The 22,425-nt window shown below is 30.9% G+C and overlaps 3 protein-coding genes across 4 annotated transcripts; 2 read left to right on the plus strand and 1 right to left on the minus strand.

The window, feature by feature from the left end:
- Positions 1-543: 543 nt before the first annotated feature.
- LOC102595206 (uncharacterized) lies at positions 544-1,718 on the plus strand. Its single transcript, XM_006347076.2, has one exon. The coding sequence runs from the start codon at positions 876-878 to the stop codon at positions 1,644-1,646; it is 771 nt and encodes a 256-aa protein (XP_006347138.1). The 5' UTR covers positions 544-875; the 3' UTR covers positions 1,647-1,718.
- Positions 1,719-4,970: 3,252 nt separating this feature from the next.
- LOC102595528 (external alternative NAD(P)H-ubiquinone oxidoreductase B2, mitochondrial) lies at positions 4,971-11,131 on the plus strand. Of its 2 annotated transcripts, XM_006347077.2 has the most exons (11): positions 4,971-5,285; positions 5,444-5,577; positions 6,815-7,094; positions 7,353-7,559; positions 7,702-7,952; positions 8,849-9,068; positions 9,173-9,277; positions 9,710-9,982; positions 10,079-10,200; positions 10,491-10,610; positions 10,703-10,790. In XM_006347077.2, exons 2-11 carry the CDS (start codon positions 5,489-5,491, stop codon positions 10,788-10,790), a joined length of 1,755 nt encoding a protein of 584 aa, XP_006347139.1. In that variant the 5' UTR covers positions 4,971-5,285; positions 5,444-5,488. The 2 variants fall into 2 exon arrangements, with proteins under 2 accessions (XP_006347139.1, XP_015164172.1); XM_015308686.1 differs by lacking the exon at positions 4,971-5,285 and having other exon boundaries at positions 5,489-5,577; positions 10,703-11,131.
- A 5,052-nt stretch (positions 11,132-16,183) lies between these two features.
- LOC107060597 (FBD-associated F-box protein At1g61320-like) lies at positions 16,184-17,527 on the minus strand. Its single transcript, XM_015308636.1, has 3 exons — positions 16,859-17,527; positions 16,602-16,766; positions 16,184-16,501 (listed from the first exon to the last, which is right to left on the minus strand). Exons 1-3 carry the CDS (start codon positions 17,525-17,527, stop codon positions 16,184-16,186), a joined length of 1,152 nt encoding a protein of 383 aa, XP_015164122.1.
- Between the last annotated feature and the right edge of the window lie 4,898 nt (positions 17,528-22,425).

Here is a 22,425-nt window from a genome sequence, read left to right on the forward strand (position 1 = left end):
AAATAATGAACTTACATTATTTGAAGTGATTTTAATACAACATATTGTCCATCAAAATAATAAGTTCTTAATATATATATTTGTATCATTTTATTATATATTTAATTGATGACTATAATTATATTTTGTTGCGCGACCAGATATGCTTAAAGCCTATGGATGTGGATGTGCATGTTTGGTCGGTCAAAATATATATATTTTTTTAAATCTTTAGAAAAATAAATTCTTTAAAAAAATGATTTTCCTAATGAAAATAGAGAAAACAAGTTAGTAACTTCAAACAACGTCCCCAACCGCCATCTCTTGACTATTCTATCTCCCTCAACCTCGAACCGTCACTCCTCACCTGACACTCATAATATTTTGCTGGCTTACATATAAATGCTCTTGAAGTATTTATTTATTTTACTTATTTACCAAATACTAAAAATAAATAACTCATTTATTTATTTATTTTTTAAAAAATATTCTCTTACCAAACACCCCCCCGAAGTAAAGTCTTAAAGTCTGACGACCGTAAAGACAAATTAGCATAGATGCTGAATTATGAGAAGAGACGAATCCGATCCGTTACATTATTATCTTCCTTAAATATAAATACGGCACTACATAGAAGCACGTATTTATAGTGAGTGCATTGGAATTTTTATTTTTAATTTCTCACTTGGTGTTTCGAGTGCATTGCATTCAATCACTCCAATGGAAACCCCATTCTCTTTTGTCGATCTTCTTCCCATATTCACTTTAATTTCGTATTAAATGCTGGAAAATATAAGGGCAAAAACAAAATTAAATCAAATCCTCCATCCATATTCAATGAATGCAAATTCAACCTAAATAAAAAAGCCTTTCTCACTGAACCACTTCACAACACCATGGAATCCCAATATCCTCTATTCTCCACCATTGTTACTCTCTACACTATCATTTTCATATATTTTCCAACTATTGCTGCTTCTCCACTCATCATTTCAACCTCTGTTCTGTTACTTTCTCTGCTCAGACTCGGTGCAGCTCAGAGAATTTCACAGAAGAAGAACAAAAAACCCGAATCCGAGATCTTATCTTTACAAATTTCGGCTGATAGCACCAAGTGTGAGAATGATTCGGTGCTTGACCCGGATCCGGACCTGGACCCGATTGATTCCAATGTGGACTCCTCCAATTGTGAAAAGGATTCGGTGTTTGAACCGGATTCGGAACAGAGAATGTTTCATGCCGACGAATCCAGGGTGGACTCAAGTTGTGAAAAGGATTCGGTTCTAGAACCGGAATCGAGACTGTTTCATGGGGACTGCTTTGTGGAGTGGAATGTGAGGGCGCCATTGGAGGTGATATACGAAGCGTATGAAGGAGAAGAAGACGGGGAATATACAGAGGAGAAGAGAGACGAAGAGTTGAGGGTTATTGAGAAGTATGCTTCATTGTCGATGTACTATCCGGAAACGGATACGGACAGTTCGTCGGACGGGGATTCACCGGTCATCGGAAACTGGGATTCGCCGGAGAATGTGTGTTTTCAGTGGGATGACGAAGATAGAGAAGAGTTGATAGAGATTGAATTGGATTGCAAGAGAAATAGCGAAGTGGAGGAAGAGAATTTGATCGAGATTGATCTAAGCCCGGCGAATTTCCCGGTGAGATAACTCGCCGACGGGAATATAGTGTTGGGTTTTAGTTAACTATAATTAACTAATTATAACGATAGAAAAAAAAAAGGCTTTTTTTGGGGTTTTCCATTTTCCACTGTTTTTTACTTCTTTTCTGATTTTAGAAAAAAGCCTAAAAAGAGGTTAAGTGTGTTGTTTTGCGTAATTAAAGTGTGTATTAAGCCCTTAACCCAATGATTTATTGATGTGTTAAATGACCAAAAAGACCTTACGAGTTTTATTTTTTCTACAAATCAAATCTCTAATTAAACCCTTTATTCATTTGGAGAAGATTCGTATAAAGTTTTGTCATGTTTTCCCTCTCATACAGTTGGACTTTGCCGAAAGAAATGGCATGTGAATTTTCAAAAGTTGCAACTTTAAGAAAGTTCATGAGATTTTTGAATGAAAGGGATTTGACTAGAAAAAGGTTACTTTAATTCATTTCTTCGTTTTTGCTTTTCCATTTTTATGGTTAGGAATTGAGTTGAGTAAAGTAGTTTTCTAAAGGGTATATATATGAATTACTCTCTCCGTTCATTTTTATTTGTCTACTATATTAAAAATAGTCGTCTGACAATGTTTGTCCAGTTTAAAAAATCAATAGATAATTTATCCTTTTATTTCTATTTTATTCTTGCTATTAAATCTATTTAATATCTAATACATTTCTCAATGTATTAAATTTAACATATTCAAAGAATTATTTACTGTTTCTTAAGGTGTATGTCAAGTCAATAGTGGACAATTATTATTGGACAGAAGAAATATTAATCAACGGGGATATTTGCCAGTAAAATCTAAACAAAATATATCTCAAAATAATAGTAAAGTATTTGATGCAAAAGAGAAAGATATAGTATTAATATGAAAAATATTATCAGTTTTTTATAAGTAAGTCAAATCATCAGAACTTAACTCAGATCATTGTATGGTTATTTCTATTACTAATAATAATATCATATGCAATAGTATATTGCTACATTAAACACTCCTAGCTATCACTATCAAATGATGTCATTTCTGTCTAATTCTTACAATGATTGCTATTTAATTCTCAAGAAAATGTCCTTCTATGTTTACTTAACAATTTAATAAATAAAAAAAGGAAAATTGTATATAATAGCAAACTATTAATTCAAATTAAATGATATAACCATAGTTTGATTTAATTGTACCCCATAGCAAATTGTTACTATTTCGCCTCTCTCCCTGGTGAATCTCGCTCGCCACTCTCATTCTTGCTGGGTAGTCTCCCTTGCCCCTCTCTCTTTTATACAAACACAAATGTATAAAATGCATTTGTGTTTGTATAAAGCGAGAGAAAATTGTATATATACATATATTTTCGTTCCCCTCTCCCATGTCTCGCTTGCCTCTCTCACTTTATACAAACACAAAAATATACATTGTATTTGTGTTTGTATAAAGCGAGAGAAAATTGTATATACAAATACAAATGCGTATATTTTCGTCCTATACACTTATGATTATACAAATACGACTCCTGCCCAGTTTTCTTTTGTCTTTTTCTCTTTCTCGCTTTATACAAACACAAATTATATAATTGATTCTTTTCTATATGTATATCGAAACAGATTATACGATTGCTTTCTTTTGTATATGTATAGCGAAGTATACATATTAATAGCCATTAAAGTTTGCTATGAAGCGCAAATATGCAAACTATAGCTATAACATATAAATATGATTTTTATGTTTGCTATATGTGAAAGTTGCTCAATAAAAAATGCTAGAACTCGCAATAGGCTAAAGTACTAGAGTTATAAGTCGATAGGTCTCCGATCCATGAGCTACTTTTGTTCTCCAAGCCCAAGTTTCCTTATTCAGTTGGGCCGGGTTGACCTGTTTGCACAGTATATCCAATTTAGATCAACTTGGACAACTCTCACTCCTTCTATGAAGCTTAAAAAATGATAATAACGCTTGGAGTTTGGACTCATAGCTAAATATGTATAACGTATTAAAATATTTTTTGAAAAGTTGATGATAAAAAATATATTTGAGTTATTCTTTTTCGAGTTTTGTATTTTAATTATCAACTATTCAGTTAGTGGTCAAGTAGAAAAACAGAACAACAAATAGTTAAGGTGTGAAACCTGTAAAAATATAATATTTTCTATCGTATTTTTAATATATTTTTTAAATCTTATCATCTTAAATGCGTCATGACTTTTTAGAAAATGTAATATCTTTAATTAATGATAAAATGAAAATGGTAAATTTGCAGAGTCTTTAAATATATAAATTTACCAATCTTTTTGGAATGAATAAAAAAAAAGTGTGTGATACAAAATAAAATAGAAATAATATGGTACTGAACGAAGGAATAGCATTTTTGTCTTTTTTTTTTATCGAATAAAGTTGAAGAAGCAAATAGAAATGTTGAGGTACCCACTGCCCACTAGTTCACATTTTCTTTTTTTCTTTTGTTTTAATTTAATTTGGTCAAGTATTCTTTTGTAAATTATCATCCATCCTATGCCCTTCTTTGGAAATGTTTAAAATACTAATTTATCAAATCTAATACTCCATTTGTCCACTATTGACTTGACATACCCCTTGAGAAAAATAATAGATGTAATATTACTATTTTATCTTTTGACTTTTTAAATTTAATGTTTTAAAAAATGTGTTAAATGATAAATAGTAATAGTACTCTTTAATAGTAAGAGTAAAATAGACATAAAGTATAATTTTTTTCTTGATTTTCTAAATTAGATAAATATTATTGGACAATTATTTTTAATATACAACTATCGTTGGACAGAGGAAATATTGAATTAAGACAGGTTAGAAAAATCCAAACTCTCTTCTTTCTAGAACATGACTATAATCACTTCATCACCTAGATCTTAGGAACCCCAAATCTGATTTTGCCTTTTATTAAACTTTGAATCTAAAATTCTCCAAGCTGGCATCATGACTTGTGAATACATGAACCTAACTTTATTTAAATAATTAAAAAAGGAGCTTCACACACAAATAAGAAATTGATTAAAGTACTATTAGATCGAAGTGTGGTAGCCGTCAAATGAGACGAGAAGCCAACCTAACCAGTCGGTGATATTCGCATTCTTCACGGCTTGTCCTTTCCAAATCAAATCTCTAAAAAGCATGCCAATTAAACGCAACTTTCACGGCCTTGTGAGAGCCGCTCTCATGTGCTTTCCATGATTCAACGCTATTTTTTCTACCAATCGCGTTAGATGTTGCGTATTAAATAATCATATCAATCGTTATTTTTAAAAACGCAACATATAATTTAAGACGGAAGGAAAATAATTTTTTGTTAAAAATAATCGTGGGGGAAGGACGGAAGGTCCAAGTTGTAACGTGCTGACTTTTGACGGAGACAACAGAGCAAAAATGCGCTTAACCTTCCAAAATACATGTGTCTAATTCTTGGGCGACACGTTAAGCAAAGACCAGCGCTGCTCTAAGCTGGAAAGTATTAGAACTTTCATGACTCATTTTAACTCTTCACATTCCCATTTCTTAGGGGAAAAAAAGCCTTGACCACATTTCCACGTTCCCTTCTTCTCATTGATTCTTCTCCATCTTCATATTCTCTTTCAACAACTCACACCACGTTCGCAACAGCAAATCTCTCAGGTATATATTTTTTATAAGAATTCGTTGATTATTTTGATTTCTATTGCTCCTCAAGTGAATTTAAGGTGATATTTATGAAGTTTTGTAGTAGTAGTGGTAAAACTGTTTAAGTTTATGGAGAATTAATGGATTATTTTTTGTTTAATTTCTATTTATAGGTGAAGAGAAGGTTGCTAGGTGAGATCGCGTAAGTTGAACGCAAAATGCAGAGAGTAACGGTGATTGAAAGATTTTCTAAAACTTTCCGTGATAATCCTTCCTTTTCTAAGCTGCTCATTGTTTTCACTGTCAGGTATATCTTTTTCCTTGACTTTGGCTATGGTTACATATTTCAATTTGATGAATAACTAGTTTGTTTCATTTAGTTTTCTGATTTCTAGCTTTTGGGGAAAAAGAAAACAAAAAACGGCGTAGATGCTTGTTGTTGATGATATGAAAGATATGTTGAATTTATATGTGAAGGAATAAGGTGTTGGTTACTTATGACATGAAGTTGTAGTATGATCAAGTAGTTTCTAGATATAACTATTTTCAGATCTGCTAACTAAAATTGTAATTGTTCGAGGTGTTGATGAAATGTTTTATCTGCTAAGTACATTGGTATTCGATATACTCCTACGTATTAATCCTAATTTAATAGTTTTCTACTCTACTATTTAATCGTAGTCATATTACTGGGCATGGATTGCAGTGCAAGTACCTCTGCCTTTGCTCTGTTTCAGTTATTGCATTCCCTTGATTATCGAATTAGAAGTAAGCATAGTCGTGCAATCCTAATTCCTATGTATAAGTTTATTGTAACTTAATACTATGTGTTTAATTCAATAGTAAAAGCATTTTGAATCAGGATTGCTGGAAGATCAGATGATTGATACTTCATGATCAGGCTATAAAATGTTGTTGTCGTGTAGTTATTTTCGGTATGGGGAATGCTAAATGTTTTACTATAGAGATCTTCAATTCAAGATAGAGACTTGTAAATCAAGGATGAATATAGGATATAGAACGGGGAAGTGGCAATGAAATGCAGATAGCTGAGGACTGAGGCTGCCAAGGGTACATAAGATGAGATATATGCTAGGCTTAAGCTCCCTCCGTACTGTACTAAAATCAGTAAATATGGCATGTCTTTTTAGTACATCCATTTGGAATCCTTTTGTATAGAAGTGCTAAAAATTGCTCTATTTGATTATTCTCTACTTATAACGCCTTATATATGTGATATTCCTAAGCAAGTTTTCTTGTCATCTATGCTCGAGTAGAAGATATATCTTTGGGAGCAATATGATACTGCAGTTAGCACATGTAGAGTAGAATACTTTCATTGCTAGTGCTTCAGAGGCGTGTACTTTATTATCATTGTTATTTCTTTTTGAACTTGGTCTGCCTTCTTGTTTATTTCTAAAAATCACCAAGGGGCATTTGGTTTTCTCCATTCTACTACCTTCATAGATACTTTTCTACTGCAGCCCATTATGTTATTTGTGCAGTGAGTTTGCTCTATTCTGACCCCTTCATATAAATGATAGTGGTGGAGGTCTTGTGGCATACTCTGAGGCAGGAAAATCGAATGACAATTCAAATGCTGGAGAATTGGTTGAGGCCAACAACAGAAAAAAGAAAGTTGTTGTCCTTGGAACTGGTTGGGCTGGAACCAGTTTCTTGAAGAATCTGAAGGATCCTTCATATGATGTCCAAGTGATATCTCCAAGAAATTACTTTGCATTCACCCCTTTGCTTCCAAGTGTTACATGTGGCACAGTGGAAAGTCGCAGTGTTGTTGAACCAATTCGCAACATTATCAGAAAGGTTGGAAACAGTAATTCTAATTATAACATTTTGTTTGTGTTTCATTTTGATTCTTCAATACAAAGCCTATATAAGCACCTTCACATAATTGTTCCATTGGCTAAACCAACACTGAAGCACAATTTGTTCATTCAACTTTGCCGACATGCTACAAATATAATTAATCCATTCAACTTTTCTATCCATATTGTGATTATTAAGGCTAAGTTACTGAAATATCATGTTTCCTCTGATATTAAGTTTACATCCTCCTTGCAGAGATATGCAGAGGCCTATTACTGGGAAGCTGAATGTATCAAAATTGATCCAGAAAACAAGAAGGTATATTGTCGATCAAATCTAAGCACCAACGGGAATGGGAAGGAAGAGTTTGCTGTAGATTATGACTATCTTGTCATTGCCACTGGAGCCCGAGTAAATACATTCAACATTCCTGGTGTTGAAGAGAACACTTTCTTTTTGAAGGTAATCCCCTTTATACCATCTGCAAGTTTGTGATACCACAAGATTAGGAGTTCGACATAATTTATTTAAGATTAGCTTGGTGTCACATTTAGCACATGCAAAACATTGATCTTGACATTTACATTGGATGCTCTTTGTTCAGGAAGTAGAAGATGCTCAAAAGATCCGTAGAACTGTTATTGACTGTTTTGAGAAAGCAAGTCTGCCTACCCTCAGTGACGAGGAGAGAAAGAGGCTTCTTCACTTTGTTATTGTTGGTGGTGGACCAACTGGTGTGGAGTTTGCGGCGCAGCTTCATGACTTTGTCAATGAAGATATAGTTAGGCTGTACCCTAAGGTCAAAGATCTGGTGAAGATAACACTTCTTGAGGCAACAGATCATATTTTGAACATGTAAGACAGCACTTCTTTTAAGCAGTCACCTTAAGAATATTTCATATGCATGATCATACATCGTTACTTGAACAAACACCTACTGGAATTGGAAGTATATAGTAGTATATACTTTTCCTATTCCATAAAGAGAAGGTCTGGTGGAGTAATACCTCTTCGAGGCAATAAATCATGTTTGAACGTGCAAATTTAAGGATGTGTTAGAGAGTGATTCTTCATGTTTGGCTTTCCAATGATGCCTAGTGATGGATATTATCTTCCTACAGTTTCAGTTTCTGGCCCTTGATTGAGCTTATTGTAAATACAAAGAGTTTGAACCCAAAGGCTCGACATTAGGATGTGATACCTGGCATAGGACATTATGCTGTTGAAATACACACAAAGCAAAGAACACTTTGGCTACTAGCCCTTGTTTAACAGTGCTGGGTTTATTGAAAATAATTTTCAGAATGAGCAAAACAGAAAATCATTCAGTTCTGTTCCTTTTCTTCTCTTTTTTTTTTCTTTTATTTGGAGGGAGGTGAAGTAGATCAGGCTGCTTCACAGCGGTATACCTTCAAAGAATTGACAAGTAATGACATACTAAAGACTTTGGAAAGAGGTTGAAACAGAGTAGAGTCACCATTTTATTCCAAAATCTAGTAGTTTATGCAGATCATTTCAGTAGATGCCTTTTTGTTGTTCGGTAGTCAAAAAATTCACAAAAGAAGTTGGTAATTCATTAGCTCAGAAACATCCAAAAGTCTTAAGTTCTGCTATGTGATGGGTGATGCCTGAGCAAATTCAAATATTTCTAGTTATACTGCAACCGTTTAATTTGAAACATGCAGCTTCCATTATGAGCTCATTTTTCAATTTCACTTGTGTTCTGATATTAATCTATTTATCATTTATAGGTTTGACAAAAGAATTACTGCTTTTGCTGAAGAAAAATTCCACAGAGATGGTATTGATGTGAAAACAGGGTCAATGGTTGTGAAGGTAGGAGAAAAAGAAATTTCTACTAAGGATGTTAAGCGTGGAGAAATAACTTCTATGCCTTACGGAATGGCTGTCTGGTCTACTGGTATTGGAACTCGTCCAGTAATTATGGAGTTTATGAAGCACATTGGTCAGGTATTTTGTCTTGTTTAGTGGGAGCAAATTTAATACCTCTGTCAAGCTTTTGTTAGATTTTGTTGGTATTTATGTCAGTTATATGTAATACTATTTGCTAACAGGGAAACAGACGAGTGTTAGCAACTGATGAGTGGCTGCGTGTCGAGGGACAGGAGAACGTATATGCACTTGGTGACTGTGCAACAATCAACCAGCGCAAAGTCATGGTAATCTCACTCACTTCCTGATCACATTTCTTTCCTTATACATATTGGGTAGTCATTCTATCCAGCATTCCACTAGAATGTGCTATTTGTGTTCGTCTATTCTGTTAACCAGTTTTGAGTAGATAGTAACATTCAATTTCTTCTTTTTTTTCTTGATGGCAATACCGTTGAAGCTTAGCTAGGAAATATATACAGTCCACACTCCACACTTCACAGGAATAATTTTCACTTTACTTCATTTGATTTAGAAGTGGTATGGAGCAGACAGTGATTTTCAGGGTACTTGTTTGATATTACTAGTATTCTTTGGTTAATTAACATAGGGAACAGTCAGCTTCTGAGAAAGTAGAACTTGTTTGAACCTTGAATTGACATTAGATATTGAATTGTGCAAATACTGATCTTTGTTTCACAAAATTTCTCATTGTTCAGGAAGATATTGCTGCCATATTTCAAAAGGCAGACAAAGATAACTCTGGAACACTTACAGTCAAAGAATTTCAGGAAGTCCTTAATGACATATGTGAAAGATACCCGCAGGTGGAGCTTTACTTGAAAAATAAAAAAATGAGTAATCTTGTCGATCTCTTGAAAGAATCAAAAGGCAATGGTGTTAAAGAATCAATTGAGGTGGACATTGAAGAATTTAAATCTGCTCTGTCCCAAGTGGATACTGATATGAAGAATCTTCCAGCAACAGCTCAGGTATTATGCAGACAAGATTACCAGTGTAGCTTCTATTGTGTTCCTACTGGATGCACAATTAAATATCTTATGTCGTATGTGCATGAACTTTTTCAGGTTGCATCTCAGCAAGGTGTCTACTTAGCTAAATGCTTTAATCGTATGGAGGAATGTGAAAAAAATCCGGAAGGTCCTCTTCGGTTTAGAGGAGAAGGCCGCCATCGCTTTCACCCATTCAGGTATAAGTTGGATTTGTCTGATCATTTTGCACCATCTCTCTATGGGATCATGTTCCTCACACCAACACGAGTGAAGTGGGATAAAGTAATCACAATTTTGCTAATGGTCTCATGCAGTATATTAATTTTTGAAACCAGTATGAATCCTTAGAAAGCTTGTCTTGAGTATGCACACAATCATTAATGGGAGGGAAGTATAAACAGGATGAATGGGACTAAAGCTCTGGATTGTGATTTTGGCTGGAAAAAGTTTCTATATTTTTTAACAGCAGTTTAAATGCTTGTTCCAGGTACCGACATTTGGGACAGTTTGCACCTTTGGGAGGAGAGCAAACAGCAGCACAACTTCCAGGAGATTGGGTTTCAATTGGTCATAGCAGTCAGTGGCTCTGGTATTCTGTGTATGCTAGGTAATTATTCCAAGCTTCTGTCTTGTTGCTTCTCCATCAACCTTTCTTTGATCTTTTGGATAAATCTGATGACCGTGTTTTTGAATCTCCAGCAAACAAGTCAGTTGGCGTACAAGGGCATTGGTTGTCTCTGACTGGGTAAGACGGTTCATATTTGGAAGAGACTCAAGCCAGATTTAAGGTGTTACGCCCTCAACATTTCATAGGAGCTCCAGTGGATTTATCTTGAAATTCCATTTGGCTGTTACCAAATTTTTTTTGATGTGAATCCTAACGGATTTGTTTGTTTAATTCTTTTACCAAACTCCTTGGCATTGGTTGTTTGTGGGTTTCCTGCCATCACAATTTTGCAGCTACACGAAGTACTATACCATAGAGAACCCGAATTTCTATAGTTGCATCATAATAATGGTGAAATGAACAACATCTATAGGAGGGATGTTAAATTGTAATTTGAATTATTCCCATATATTGCTCAGGTGTTCTATTTTGAATAACGTTCGGCTAAGCCTTTTAATGACACAATGTTTACTTCAATGGAATACAAGTTTTGGTATTTTTTGGTTGAAGAATTTACTAAAACATTGCTGCTAAATGCATGTCTGAATGTGTTTTCTTGTTGCTTTAGGTGTATGAATATTGCATGAGCTTTTTTAGTAGCATGATTTCCATCAGCCGATGAAACTTGGTAAGTCTTTTTCTGACGGATCTTTCCATGTATGGTGTGTGTTGTTAGTGAAGTCACCCATCTGTGTAGCATTTACATTGATTATGTTTGTTTATGATCTTTGCTTCTTTGAACCCTAGAAGTCCAATGAAGCAAGTATTGACTTGCAATGACCAGAGTCGGTTATTATAGATAAGAAAGTATATAGACAAGAAAGCATTCATGAGTACTGAGAATTGCATAAAAGTATATATCATGCACCGGAAATCTGAGTGTCTCAAGTATTAATAGAGTAAAAGGTCATTTGTCCAACAACTAAAACAAACTAGTAAAGAAACAAAAGGTGCAGGAATCGAAGTTAGGAGTTATAACAGACTGGTAACAAAAAAAACATAGTTTTGTGACATCTTCTTCTTGGTGTCCATAGCATGCTATAGTAACCTCATGATTTCCTATTCCTGCACAACGACATTAAATCAGAAACACACACAAAAAAAAAATGCATGTATATTGTAAAGGTTCAAAGTGGGATTTCCTGCGACTGTGATAAGGCAGGATCAACCCCAGAGATGGCCTTGTGATCCATCTTTTCCACATAATCAGTCCAAAAAGTTGAACTTCCGGCCAGCTCCTCCGACTCCAGGAAATTATCAGGTTGCTCTTGAGCCAAATTATTCAAGTTCATCTCATCCATGAGCATTCTCCCCAAATATGAATCAGTCTTAAAATCTGCAGCATCGGCGATCTTCTTCCTCCCTTCATTATCTCCCTCCAACTCTTCTACTACTTGCATTTTCCTTTTTTTGCTTGGATTGCCCTTCTTCCTCCCTTCATTATCTCCCTCCAGCTCTTCTACTACTTGCATTTTCCTTTTTTTGCCTCGATTGCCCTTTCCGCTGTTTTCAACACCATCTTCTACCTCACCACCCTGTTCCTCTGCAACTTCAGTGCTGTCTAGCCCTCGTGTACATGCAAATAAAGAGTTGAACAAGATCATGCAAATTTTGGCTTTCTTAGAGGACATATTATTCCCAGCTTGATTTATGTCTTCCATCTCCTTCTCTAATACGTCTAGTTGCCGTTGCAGCATCATAATTTCTTCCCTCATTGTGACTTGCTCTACTCTGATTTCTTCAATCTCCTTCTCCATTGTAAATGCAACTGTTTCATCTATAGCTTGTCGTTCCGTTGACTGCTCATTCATCTGGGACTTACTAATCTTCCTCTTTATATTCCTCAACCACTGTCCTTTCCCTCTCTGAAAACAATCATGCCGAAACTCAAATTTATCCCAACTCACTTTCTTGAATCCCTATTTATTCAAAAATAAAATAAGTAGTATTAAATAACAATCTCAATAATAACTTGTAATGCTACATCAATAGATTTACTATACTCACATAGCTGTTAAGCTGGCAGACGAAGCTAGAGATATTGTTGTGTCGAAAGAAACGGGGAAGAACTTCAACAGCAAATTTATGATTATCATGGATAATGAAACTAGTCCCATTATTGCTCCACGAAATCAAGGACTTGAACTGAATATCAGCAAGCATTTCATAAATCTTCAATACAAAGGGAGATGCTCTTCTTTGAAAATTGCGACGATTCGATGAAGACGAAAACAACTCCCTGGGAGTAGTAGGAGTAGCAGTAGCAGCATTGCCATGAATTACTTCATTGCTTCTATTGTCACATTGATTATCATCGTCATCGTTATCATCCTCTAACATTGAAATATCTATGTGAACATCTTCTAGTCCTTCATAACTTTCTCCCAATGCTTCAACAATATCATCAATCTCTGTCATTTTGCCTTTGCCTTTTCCTCCTTCTGTTTCCATATTTGATATCTTTGATCGTTTGGCTCAGTTTTATGAAATTTTACTACTGGTAGTATTATTCTGTCTGTATAAGTAGTACCATCCTTATAGCATGCAAATTCCCCCTAACTTTTAATTTTGGGTTAATAGCACTTTTGGTCCTCTGCTATCGGTGAATTTAAATTTCAGTCCTTATTACATTCAATTACTTGAAATGTGTATTTTGGTTCATCTACTTGTGAATATTCACAAATTTCTAGAATCACGTGTATTATTAAGGTTGTATTTTTCCTTCAACTACTTCTAAAAGTAGTTCAAATACAATATATTTACTACTAAAGGAAGCAATAGTGTACGTTTAAACTGATTGAAGGTTAATTATGTTGAGTTATATATATTAGGAGGATCAAAATAAATTTAACAATTAATTCAGGGACCAAAAGTGTTTAAACTATTTATTATTGTAACAGAAGGACATACAACTGGACATAAGGAAACTAGGGTGTAGATTAATCCATGTTATTAGTTATCAAATAAGAATAGGTTAAATATTTTAGAAAAAGAATATATAATATATACTTTGGAGTATTTGTACTTACAATGATGAAATGGTACAACACATGAGAAAAACAAATGCAACATGCAGGACTTCCTGTTAAAGGAAGAAAATTAAAATGTGTTAACTTTTAAAAACAAATAAATTGATCTGCTAGCCATTTTGTACTTTGGCAACTTTGTCATTAGTTTTTAACTTCAAATTATTGTGTTGTATGCTATATCATTAAATATAAAATTTCAAAAAGTGACACAAAAGGTTCAAGATAAAAAATAAAAATAAAAAAGTGTAAAGAGAAACATGATAACTAACCATCACATTAATAATTAAAGACAAAATTTCATAATTAATATCAAAAGTCAAAATTATATTGCTATTAATTAGGGGTATTTACGGGTCGGTTTGGATTAGTTATTGGTCAAAATTAAAATCAAACCAACTTAATCGGTTTTAAAATTATCAAAACCAAACCAAATCAAATATAATATACATTTATCGATTTTAGTTCGGTTTGGTTCAGTTATTCAGTTATTAATCATATACAAAAATAAAAGAAACAATTCATTCAAAACATGAAAAAAGTAATAACAATTCATTCAAAACGAAAAATAGTTAGAATGACTACCATTAGAGAACTTTCGATAACTGAATTTACTATGAAAAAAGCTTCAAAAAATCACTTTTTTTCCCTAGATAGAAGAGATAGTGACTTTTTCAGTCCTAAAAGAATTATCATAAACACTCGTATGCATGAAACAAATAAGATAAATGTTCTCATCTTAGGCATTTTTGCTTTCACAAGTAAATTATAAATAAATTTTGATGAAAACATCTATGAGATCTTTAATTTTTTTATAAAATAATATATTATGTATGCATAATAATAAAATATATGTATATAATTTATCGGTTCGGTTATTTCTTCTATTTTTTCGAACAAAATCATAACCAAACCAAATACTATCGATTTTTTAAAATCTAAAACCAAATCAAACTCAAATTTAATCGCTTTATTTAATCAATTTGAATCGATTTTTATCCAAACTGTGAACACCCCTACTATTAATACACGAAAACACACTCTAAACAATAAGGTAAAAAAATAATAATCAAACTACATTAAATGAACATAATAAATAATGTAACACAATTACTTATGACTAATAAATACTCCAGAATATAAAGGATGCCTTGATTTTTTAAATATATTTTCTTCTTACCATATATATTAGGACTTTAATTGGTAATTCTTTTAATATCTCTTACTATATATTTTAGAACTCCTTAATTATTTATTCTCCTAAATTCTCTTAAGTCTTAGCATATATTTTAGGACTCCTCAATTATAAATTTTCCTAATAAGTAATAACTCTTGCCATATATTATACGACTTCATTAATAATGAATTCTTTTAATATATCTTACCATATATTTTAGGATTTTAATTATTAATTCTCCTAATATAACTTATCATATATTTTCCTCTTACCATATATTTTATGATTCTTTGATTTTTAAAATATACATTTTTTCTTACCATATGTTTTAGGATTACTTAATTATTAATTATCCTAATATGTTTTATCATAAATTTTATAACTTCTTAATTATTTATTCTTAATTATAATTCTCCTAAACTTCTTACCATATACTTTATGATTCCTTAATTATTAAATCTACTAATACCTCATACCATATATTTTTCTCTTACCATATATTTTAGGATTCATAAATTATTAATTCTCTTAATACTATCTCTTTTCATATATTTTAGGAGAAATTAATTTACTATATATTACTAGGAAGAAAAAAGAGACTCAAAGCTCAATTGAGCCAAACAAAAGAGAAGCACAAACTTTTAAATTCAACATATAATAATTACATAGAAAGCAACAAAATGACTCGTATAATAACAACTAAAAGGCCCAAAAGAGCCACAATAAATGAAAGTAAAGTTTTTGATGAAATCTTCATCATCGGAACAATTAAGAGAGTTTGCAATTAAATACACTTGAAGGATATATTAGTAGAAAAACTAATAGTTTGAATTGTTTGAATCTAACAAAACTTGGTAACCTAAATATTTTGAACTCCTTTGTAATAATCGATAGTTTTACCTCAAATAGTGAAGGTACAGGGTACTAACCCTAACCATCCACTAGTAATATAGATGTTAGTATGATTGAACACCTAATAGTAAAAGGTGCTAACAATTCGTATATAATGGCTACCTAGTTTGTTAAATAAATAAATATCCTTTGCAACGAAAAAAGAAGTTATGACTAAAATTTAAAATTTAAAATGGATGATATAATTGATTAAAAATAACAAAAGTTCATATATGAAATTCAAAGTTCACAAATACCACTTAAAATCAGCAATACATATATCTTCTTCAACCTTCTACATATTCTTATCACAACAATAATATTGCACCATCAACTAATACAAAAAAAAATACAAAGGAAAAAATACATGTTTCTTCTCCAACCCTCCTCCTACAATATTTTTAAATTTAATTTTGCATTTATAAATCTCCATGCTTAGGAAATACACAGCTTTTGTCCTCATATTGACGGTAGGTAGAAAGAATAGTTGTGTTTGAAACTGTAATGACATCACTCAACTCAATTTCTAGACGGTTGTCCTTTGAAACAATAATCAAAGACTCCAGCCACTTTGCGCGCGACGAAAAGAAATTCACCAATTTCATTTCAAGTTCAAGTTTCTTGAACCCTTTCACTTTTAATAGTTTTATTTGTGGAAACTCAATTTTGCAATTCTCAAGTTTTTCCTTTTCAATTGAATTCCAGTAGCTTCCAGCTTCCATTGCATAATTACCCAGCTGCATAAATTTATTTAATTAAGTATTACACAAATCAAATAATTAACAATAGTTAGAAAAAATATTATTATTTTAACGAGATCAAAATTAAGATACTTACGTCAAGAAAGAGTCTTTCAATTTGAGGGCAATTCTTGACAAATAAAATAAAGTCACATGGGTTAACAAAGCTAAGCCCGTATATAACTATCTGAAGCTCCTTCAAATTTGGAAGGTATAACTCTATATCAATGTGCTCAAAATCCACATATTTAGGAGAAAGTCCCTAAATCAAATACAAAAAACATATATTTAGGTTGTTGACGTATATAAAAATAAATTCATAAATAAAAACAAAAATGCCAACCATTAGATTACCTCAAGAACAATATTGTTAATCGAGAGAATTTGCACATTTCTTAAGAGTTCAATTAAATCATGCCTTTCACTTATATGTTGAAGCGAAGTAGCGATACCAAGATTTAATATTACATCTTTTGATATGATTGGATCAACAAATTTGATTTTGTTAATCTGACCATCATAATGAAATGTGTTGATATTTTGATTTTCTACGGTGATCAAAGTTATGTCACCACAATTTCTAATCAAAAGAGTTCGAAACTTGTTCGAACCTTTGATTGTAAAATCACCAGTTGAAGAACAATCATCCAATGCTAAAGACTCAAGAACCACACAATGTAAAAATATTTTTTTAATAAAAAGAGGTACGACTTGAACTCTAGTTAGACTAAGAGATTTCAAGAATCGTAAGCTTTTTGAATTTGGCGATAGAGACAAGCCACAACCAGTCAGTTTCAGAACGTAAAGAGTGTCAATGTCGATAGAATTAGATTCCATATTGTAAGTAGTTCGATTAATATAGGTAGCTACTTGTAATTCGAGCTCTTCTAGGCCCTTTGATGCAACAATTTGAATCCACTTTTTTAAAGGAAAGTTGTACTTTGATGGCGCAGGAATATAAAGCTTAAAACTATCCACTTTTTCACCCAAATGACTATTTATGATGTTATCAATAATCGACATCTCGTCTCTACCTGTCAAGTAACACTTCCATTTAAACATTTTGTCAAAACAAATATTACGAGAATATAACCATGAATTTAGAAAGGATTTTGCTACAATAGAAGAAGAAATAGCATCCTTGATAGGTAAAAAAGTAAAAATTTTCTCGACAAGATGACTAGGAAGAGAAACAGTAGGATTAGATACTAAAACTCTTTTTCTTCTTTTATATCTTGGAGCTTTCATCGCTATTTTTTCTCCTAAATCAGAAGAGAATATAGGAAATATATATATATATAGAGGGAGAGTGTGTATTAAGGCCAAATGTAAGAAGACAATGTGAGAAATTTATGTATTTATAGACTAAAAATTGTAAATATGCTTCAAAAAAAATCTGAAGGAACTTAATAAGTTACCTTAATGTAATTTTTGTTGTTGGAAAGTAAATTACAAAAAAAAAAAAATTGTGTTACATTCCTTGCTGTATGACACATTTCTCAGATTTGAAATCCAAAAAATGTATTCAATAATTAAATGTAAATTTCAAATACAATATAAGAGGGAAAAATAATGAAAATATGTAATTTTTTACCAGATATTGTAAAGCTCATTAATTATTATTTTTCCTAATATATCTTATTATATATTTTTCTCTTACCATATATTTTAGGATTTCTTGATTTTTAAAATATATATTTTTTAAAATTGTAAAATATGCTTCAAAAAAAAATCTGAAGGCACTTAATAAGTTACCTTAATGTAATTTTTCTTTTTGGAAAGTAAATTACAAAAAAACTATTTGTGTTAGATTCCTTGCTTTATGGTACATTTCTTAGATTTGAAATCCAAAAAATGTATTCTATAATTAAATGTAAATTTCAAATACAATAATACAATATAAAAGGCAAAATAAGGAAAATATGTAATTTTTTACCAGATATTTTAAGGCTCATTAATTATTATTTTTCCTAATATATCTTATTATATATTTTTCTCTTACCATATATTTTAGGATTTCTTGATTTTTAAAATATATATTTTTTAAAATTGTAAAATATGCTTCAAAAAAAAATCTGAAGGCACTTAATAAGTTACCTTAATGTAATTTTTCTTTTTGGAAAGTAAATTACAAAAAAACTATTTGTGTTAGATTCCTTGCTTTATGGTACATTTCTTAGATTTGAAATCCAAAAAATGTATTCTATAATTAAATGTAAATTTCAAATACAATAATACAATATAAAAGGCAAAATAAGGAAAATATGTAATTTTTTACCAGATATTTTAAGGCTCATTAATTATTATTTTTCCTAATATATCTTATTATATATTTTTCTCTTACCATATATTTTAGGATTTTTATATTTTTAAAATATATTTTGACAGTTCTTAATTAGTAATTTTTTTAATACCTCTTATCATATATGGTAAGAGAAAAATATATGTAAAGAAATATTAAGAGATTTATTAATTAATAAGTCTTAAAATATATGGTAAGATAAAACTATATGGTAAGAGATATTAGGATAGTTAATAATTAATTAATCTGAAAATATATTGGAAGAGGAGATTATTTTTAAAAAAATTAAGTAGTCTTATAATTAAATATTAATTTGAGAGAAATATATATGACAATTTTGTCTATTATTTAATGTTTTAATTAATTATAAAAATCTTAATCAATATTTCTAAAAACTTTCATACTTTTAAAGTAATATAGATAGAGCACCCTAACACAAAAATATTATAAAAGTAAGTTTTAATACCAACTAGCTCATGTCATTTGTGGATCAATTGATTTTAATTAATTGTGTTCTATATTTAGTTAAGTATGCATATTATCTTCAGAAATTATAGGTTTGAGATTTTGTTTAGTATTAACACATTTAGTCATCACAATGTCACATTTATGGAGCGTATTTAGATGCTACACATATATAGGATATGATGAAATCATATTATATTAAACAATATTTTGTTATTTTATGTTTATAATATGATTGTTACTAATATTCTCGACAGTGATCTATTTCTCTTTTTGCTATTGTCTTGTAGGATCATATATTCATTTTTATATTCACATTTTTATGATACTTATTTTGCAGATAAATTGGACTTTGAAGTGCAATACTCACTCTTTATAATGTTTGTGGTTCGTGTTGGATCGGTTATTGGTTAAAAATCAAACCAATCTAGTTGGTTTTTAAAAATTTTAAAACTAAACCAAACCAAACGAAAAAAATAACCGCCGGTTTGGTTAGTGACAGTTTGGTTCGGTTTGGTTCATTTTTTTTTATTTTTTCAATTTGAAAGTAATAAATTTTTGAGGACATACGTATCTTGATAGACACAAACCCCTAGTACATGAATAATCCACATAAAAGTTATTGTTGGTTCAATTAAGCAATACTAGAGTTATCATTACACGAACAAAGTGATTTAATTAAGAGAAAGTGTGACTATCTCTTATTAAAGGTATGGTAGGTAAAGACAATGTAATGAATTTTTATGGACTTGGACTTAGGATTGTAATAGTTGGACTAAAATTTAAGTGTTGGGCTTGATCAAATGGTAAAGTTAAAGACTTAAGTTACTTAAAATTTAACAAAATATTTATATTTTATTTATGAATAATATATAAATAATTATAAAATTTATATATCTAATGTATCGGTTTGGTTATTTTTGTAGTTGTTTTTTAGTAAAACCAAAATCCAATCAAATAATATCGGTTTTCAAAATTTAAAACCAAACATAACCAAATCAAACTAAATATCGATTTTTTAATCAGTTTGATTCGAATTGCGATTCAATTTGATTTTTTAACCATAACCATGAACAACCCTAATTATTCTTACAATTATTCTATAAAATTTGCGTGAAATAAATTTCTTCTCGCATAGCACCACCAAAATAACTTAATTATAGTTACCATCCTATTCGTTAATTATGTATGTCACATCTTCATTTGGTGTAATATTTGAGTTTTTTTTATATAAATGTGGAGTTCGGATTAATTTGTATGTACCTCGATTAATTTTATGAGATATCAATCATCTCCCAACAACAACAAGTATCAAGTAACTTTATTTATCAGGACTTAAATAGATAGAAAGAAATAAGCTAGAATTTTGTCTCAACCAAAGAAGCATCTATATTTGATTAAATCGTTTACATTAGGACATTACACTCCTATATAATCTCACTTCAACTTCATTGTTTTGACTATCGATCTTTTTTGTTCTTACATATATTAGATTAGAATTAGAATACATATATGTAATACTTTTGGTGTGGGAATGAATTTAAATTTCAATAGTCTAAAAAAGATTACATTTGAAATTCATCCAATTAGAGATGTAATATATTTTTTTAATATAAAATAAAATATATAATATATAATGAATATAAGTTGTGACGAGGGAGAAGGTGGGGAAAATAAATTAGTGGCTTAGTTAACAACTTTTTCTATAAATCCGGAGCAATAAGAATTAAATTATTATTATGAATATAAATGATTATGTTATTTATTTGAATTTAAAATTATATAATTGATAAAAATAATAAAAGTTCATATATGAAATTCAAAATTCGCAAATACCACTTAAAATCAACAATACATATATCTTCTTCAACCTTCAACATATTCTTATCACCACAATAATATTGCACCATCAGCTAATTAAAAAAAAATACAATGGAGAAAAAAATATATCATTTTGTGATGCTTAGGAAATACAAATATCTTCTCCAACCCTCCTCTTACAATTATTTTTATTTTATTTTGCATTTATAAATCTCCATGCTTAGGAAATACACCACTTTTGTCCTTGTACTTACGGTAGGTAAAAAGAATAGTTGTCTTTGAAACTATAATGACATCACCCGATTCAATCTCTAGATGTTTGTCCTTTGAAACAATAACAAAGACTTTAGAAACTTTGCGCGCGACGAAAAGAAATTCACCAATTTCTTTTCAAGCTCAAGTTTCTTGAACCCTTTCACCTTTAATAGTTTTAGTTGTGGAAATTCAATTTGACAATTCTCAATTTTTTCCTTTGCAATTGAATTCCAGTACCTTCCAGCTTCCATTGCATAATCACCTAACTGCATAAATTTGTTTAATTAAGTATTTCACAAATCAAATAATTAACAATAGTTAGAAAAAAAATATTATTATTTTAACAAGATCAACATTAAGATACTTACATCAAGAAAGAGCCTTTCAATTTGAGGGCAATTCTTGACAAATAAAAAATAAAGTCACATGGATTAACAAAGCTAAGCCCTGATCGCACTATTTGAAGCTCCTTCAAATTTGGAAAGTAGAACTCCACATCAATGTACTCAAAATCCACATAATTAGGAGAAAGTCCCTAAATCAAACACAAAAAAAAAAAAAAAACGTTGTCAATATATAAAAATAAATTCATATTAATGGAACGACTTACAATTTGAATTTATATATTAATTTGTAACTCGAGCTCTTCTAGGCCCTTTGATGCAACAATTTGAATCCACTTCTTTAAAAAAAATCGCACTTTGATGGCACAGGAACATAAAGCTGAAAACTATCAACTTTTTCGCCCAAATGACTATTTATGATGTTATTAATAATCGACATCTCTTCTCTACCTATCAAGTAACACTTCCATTTAAAAATTATGTCAAAACAAATATTACGAGAATACAACCATGAATTTAGAAATCTTTTTGCTACATTAGAAGAAGAAATAGCATCCTCGATAAGTAAAAAGGTAAATTTTTTATCGATAACATGACGAGGAAGATAAACAGTAGGATTGGATACTAAATCTCACTTTCTTTTGTATATCTTGAAGCTTCCATCGCTATTTTTTCTCCAAAATTAGAAGAGAATATAGTAAGACACGATGTAAATATATATATATATATATATA

The sequence above is a fragment of the Solanum tuberosum genome, unplaced genomic scaffold (assembly GCF_000226075.1).
Source record: "Solanum tuberosum cultivar DM 1-3 516 R44 unplaced genomic scaffold, SolTub_3.0 scf00083, whole genome shotgun sequence".
Taxonomy (NCBI): domain Eukaryota; kingdom Viridiplantae; phylum Streptophyta; class Magnoliopsida; order Solanales; family Solanaceae; genus Solanum; species Solanum tuberosum.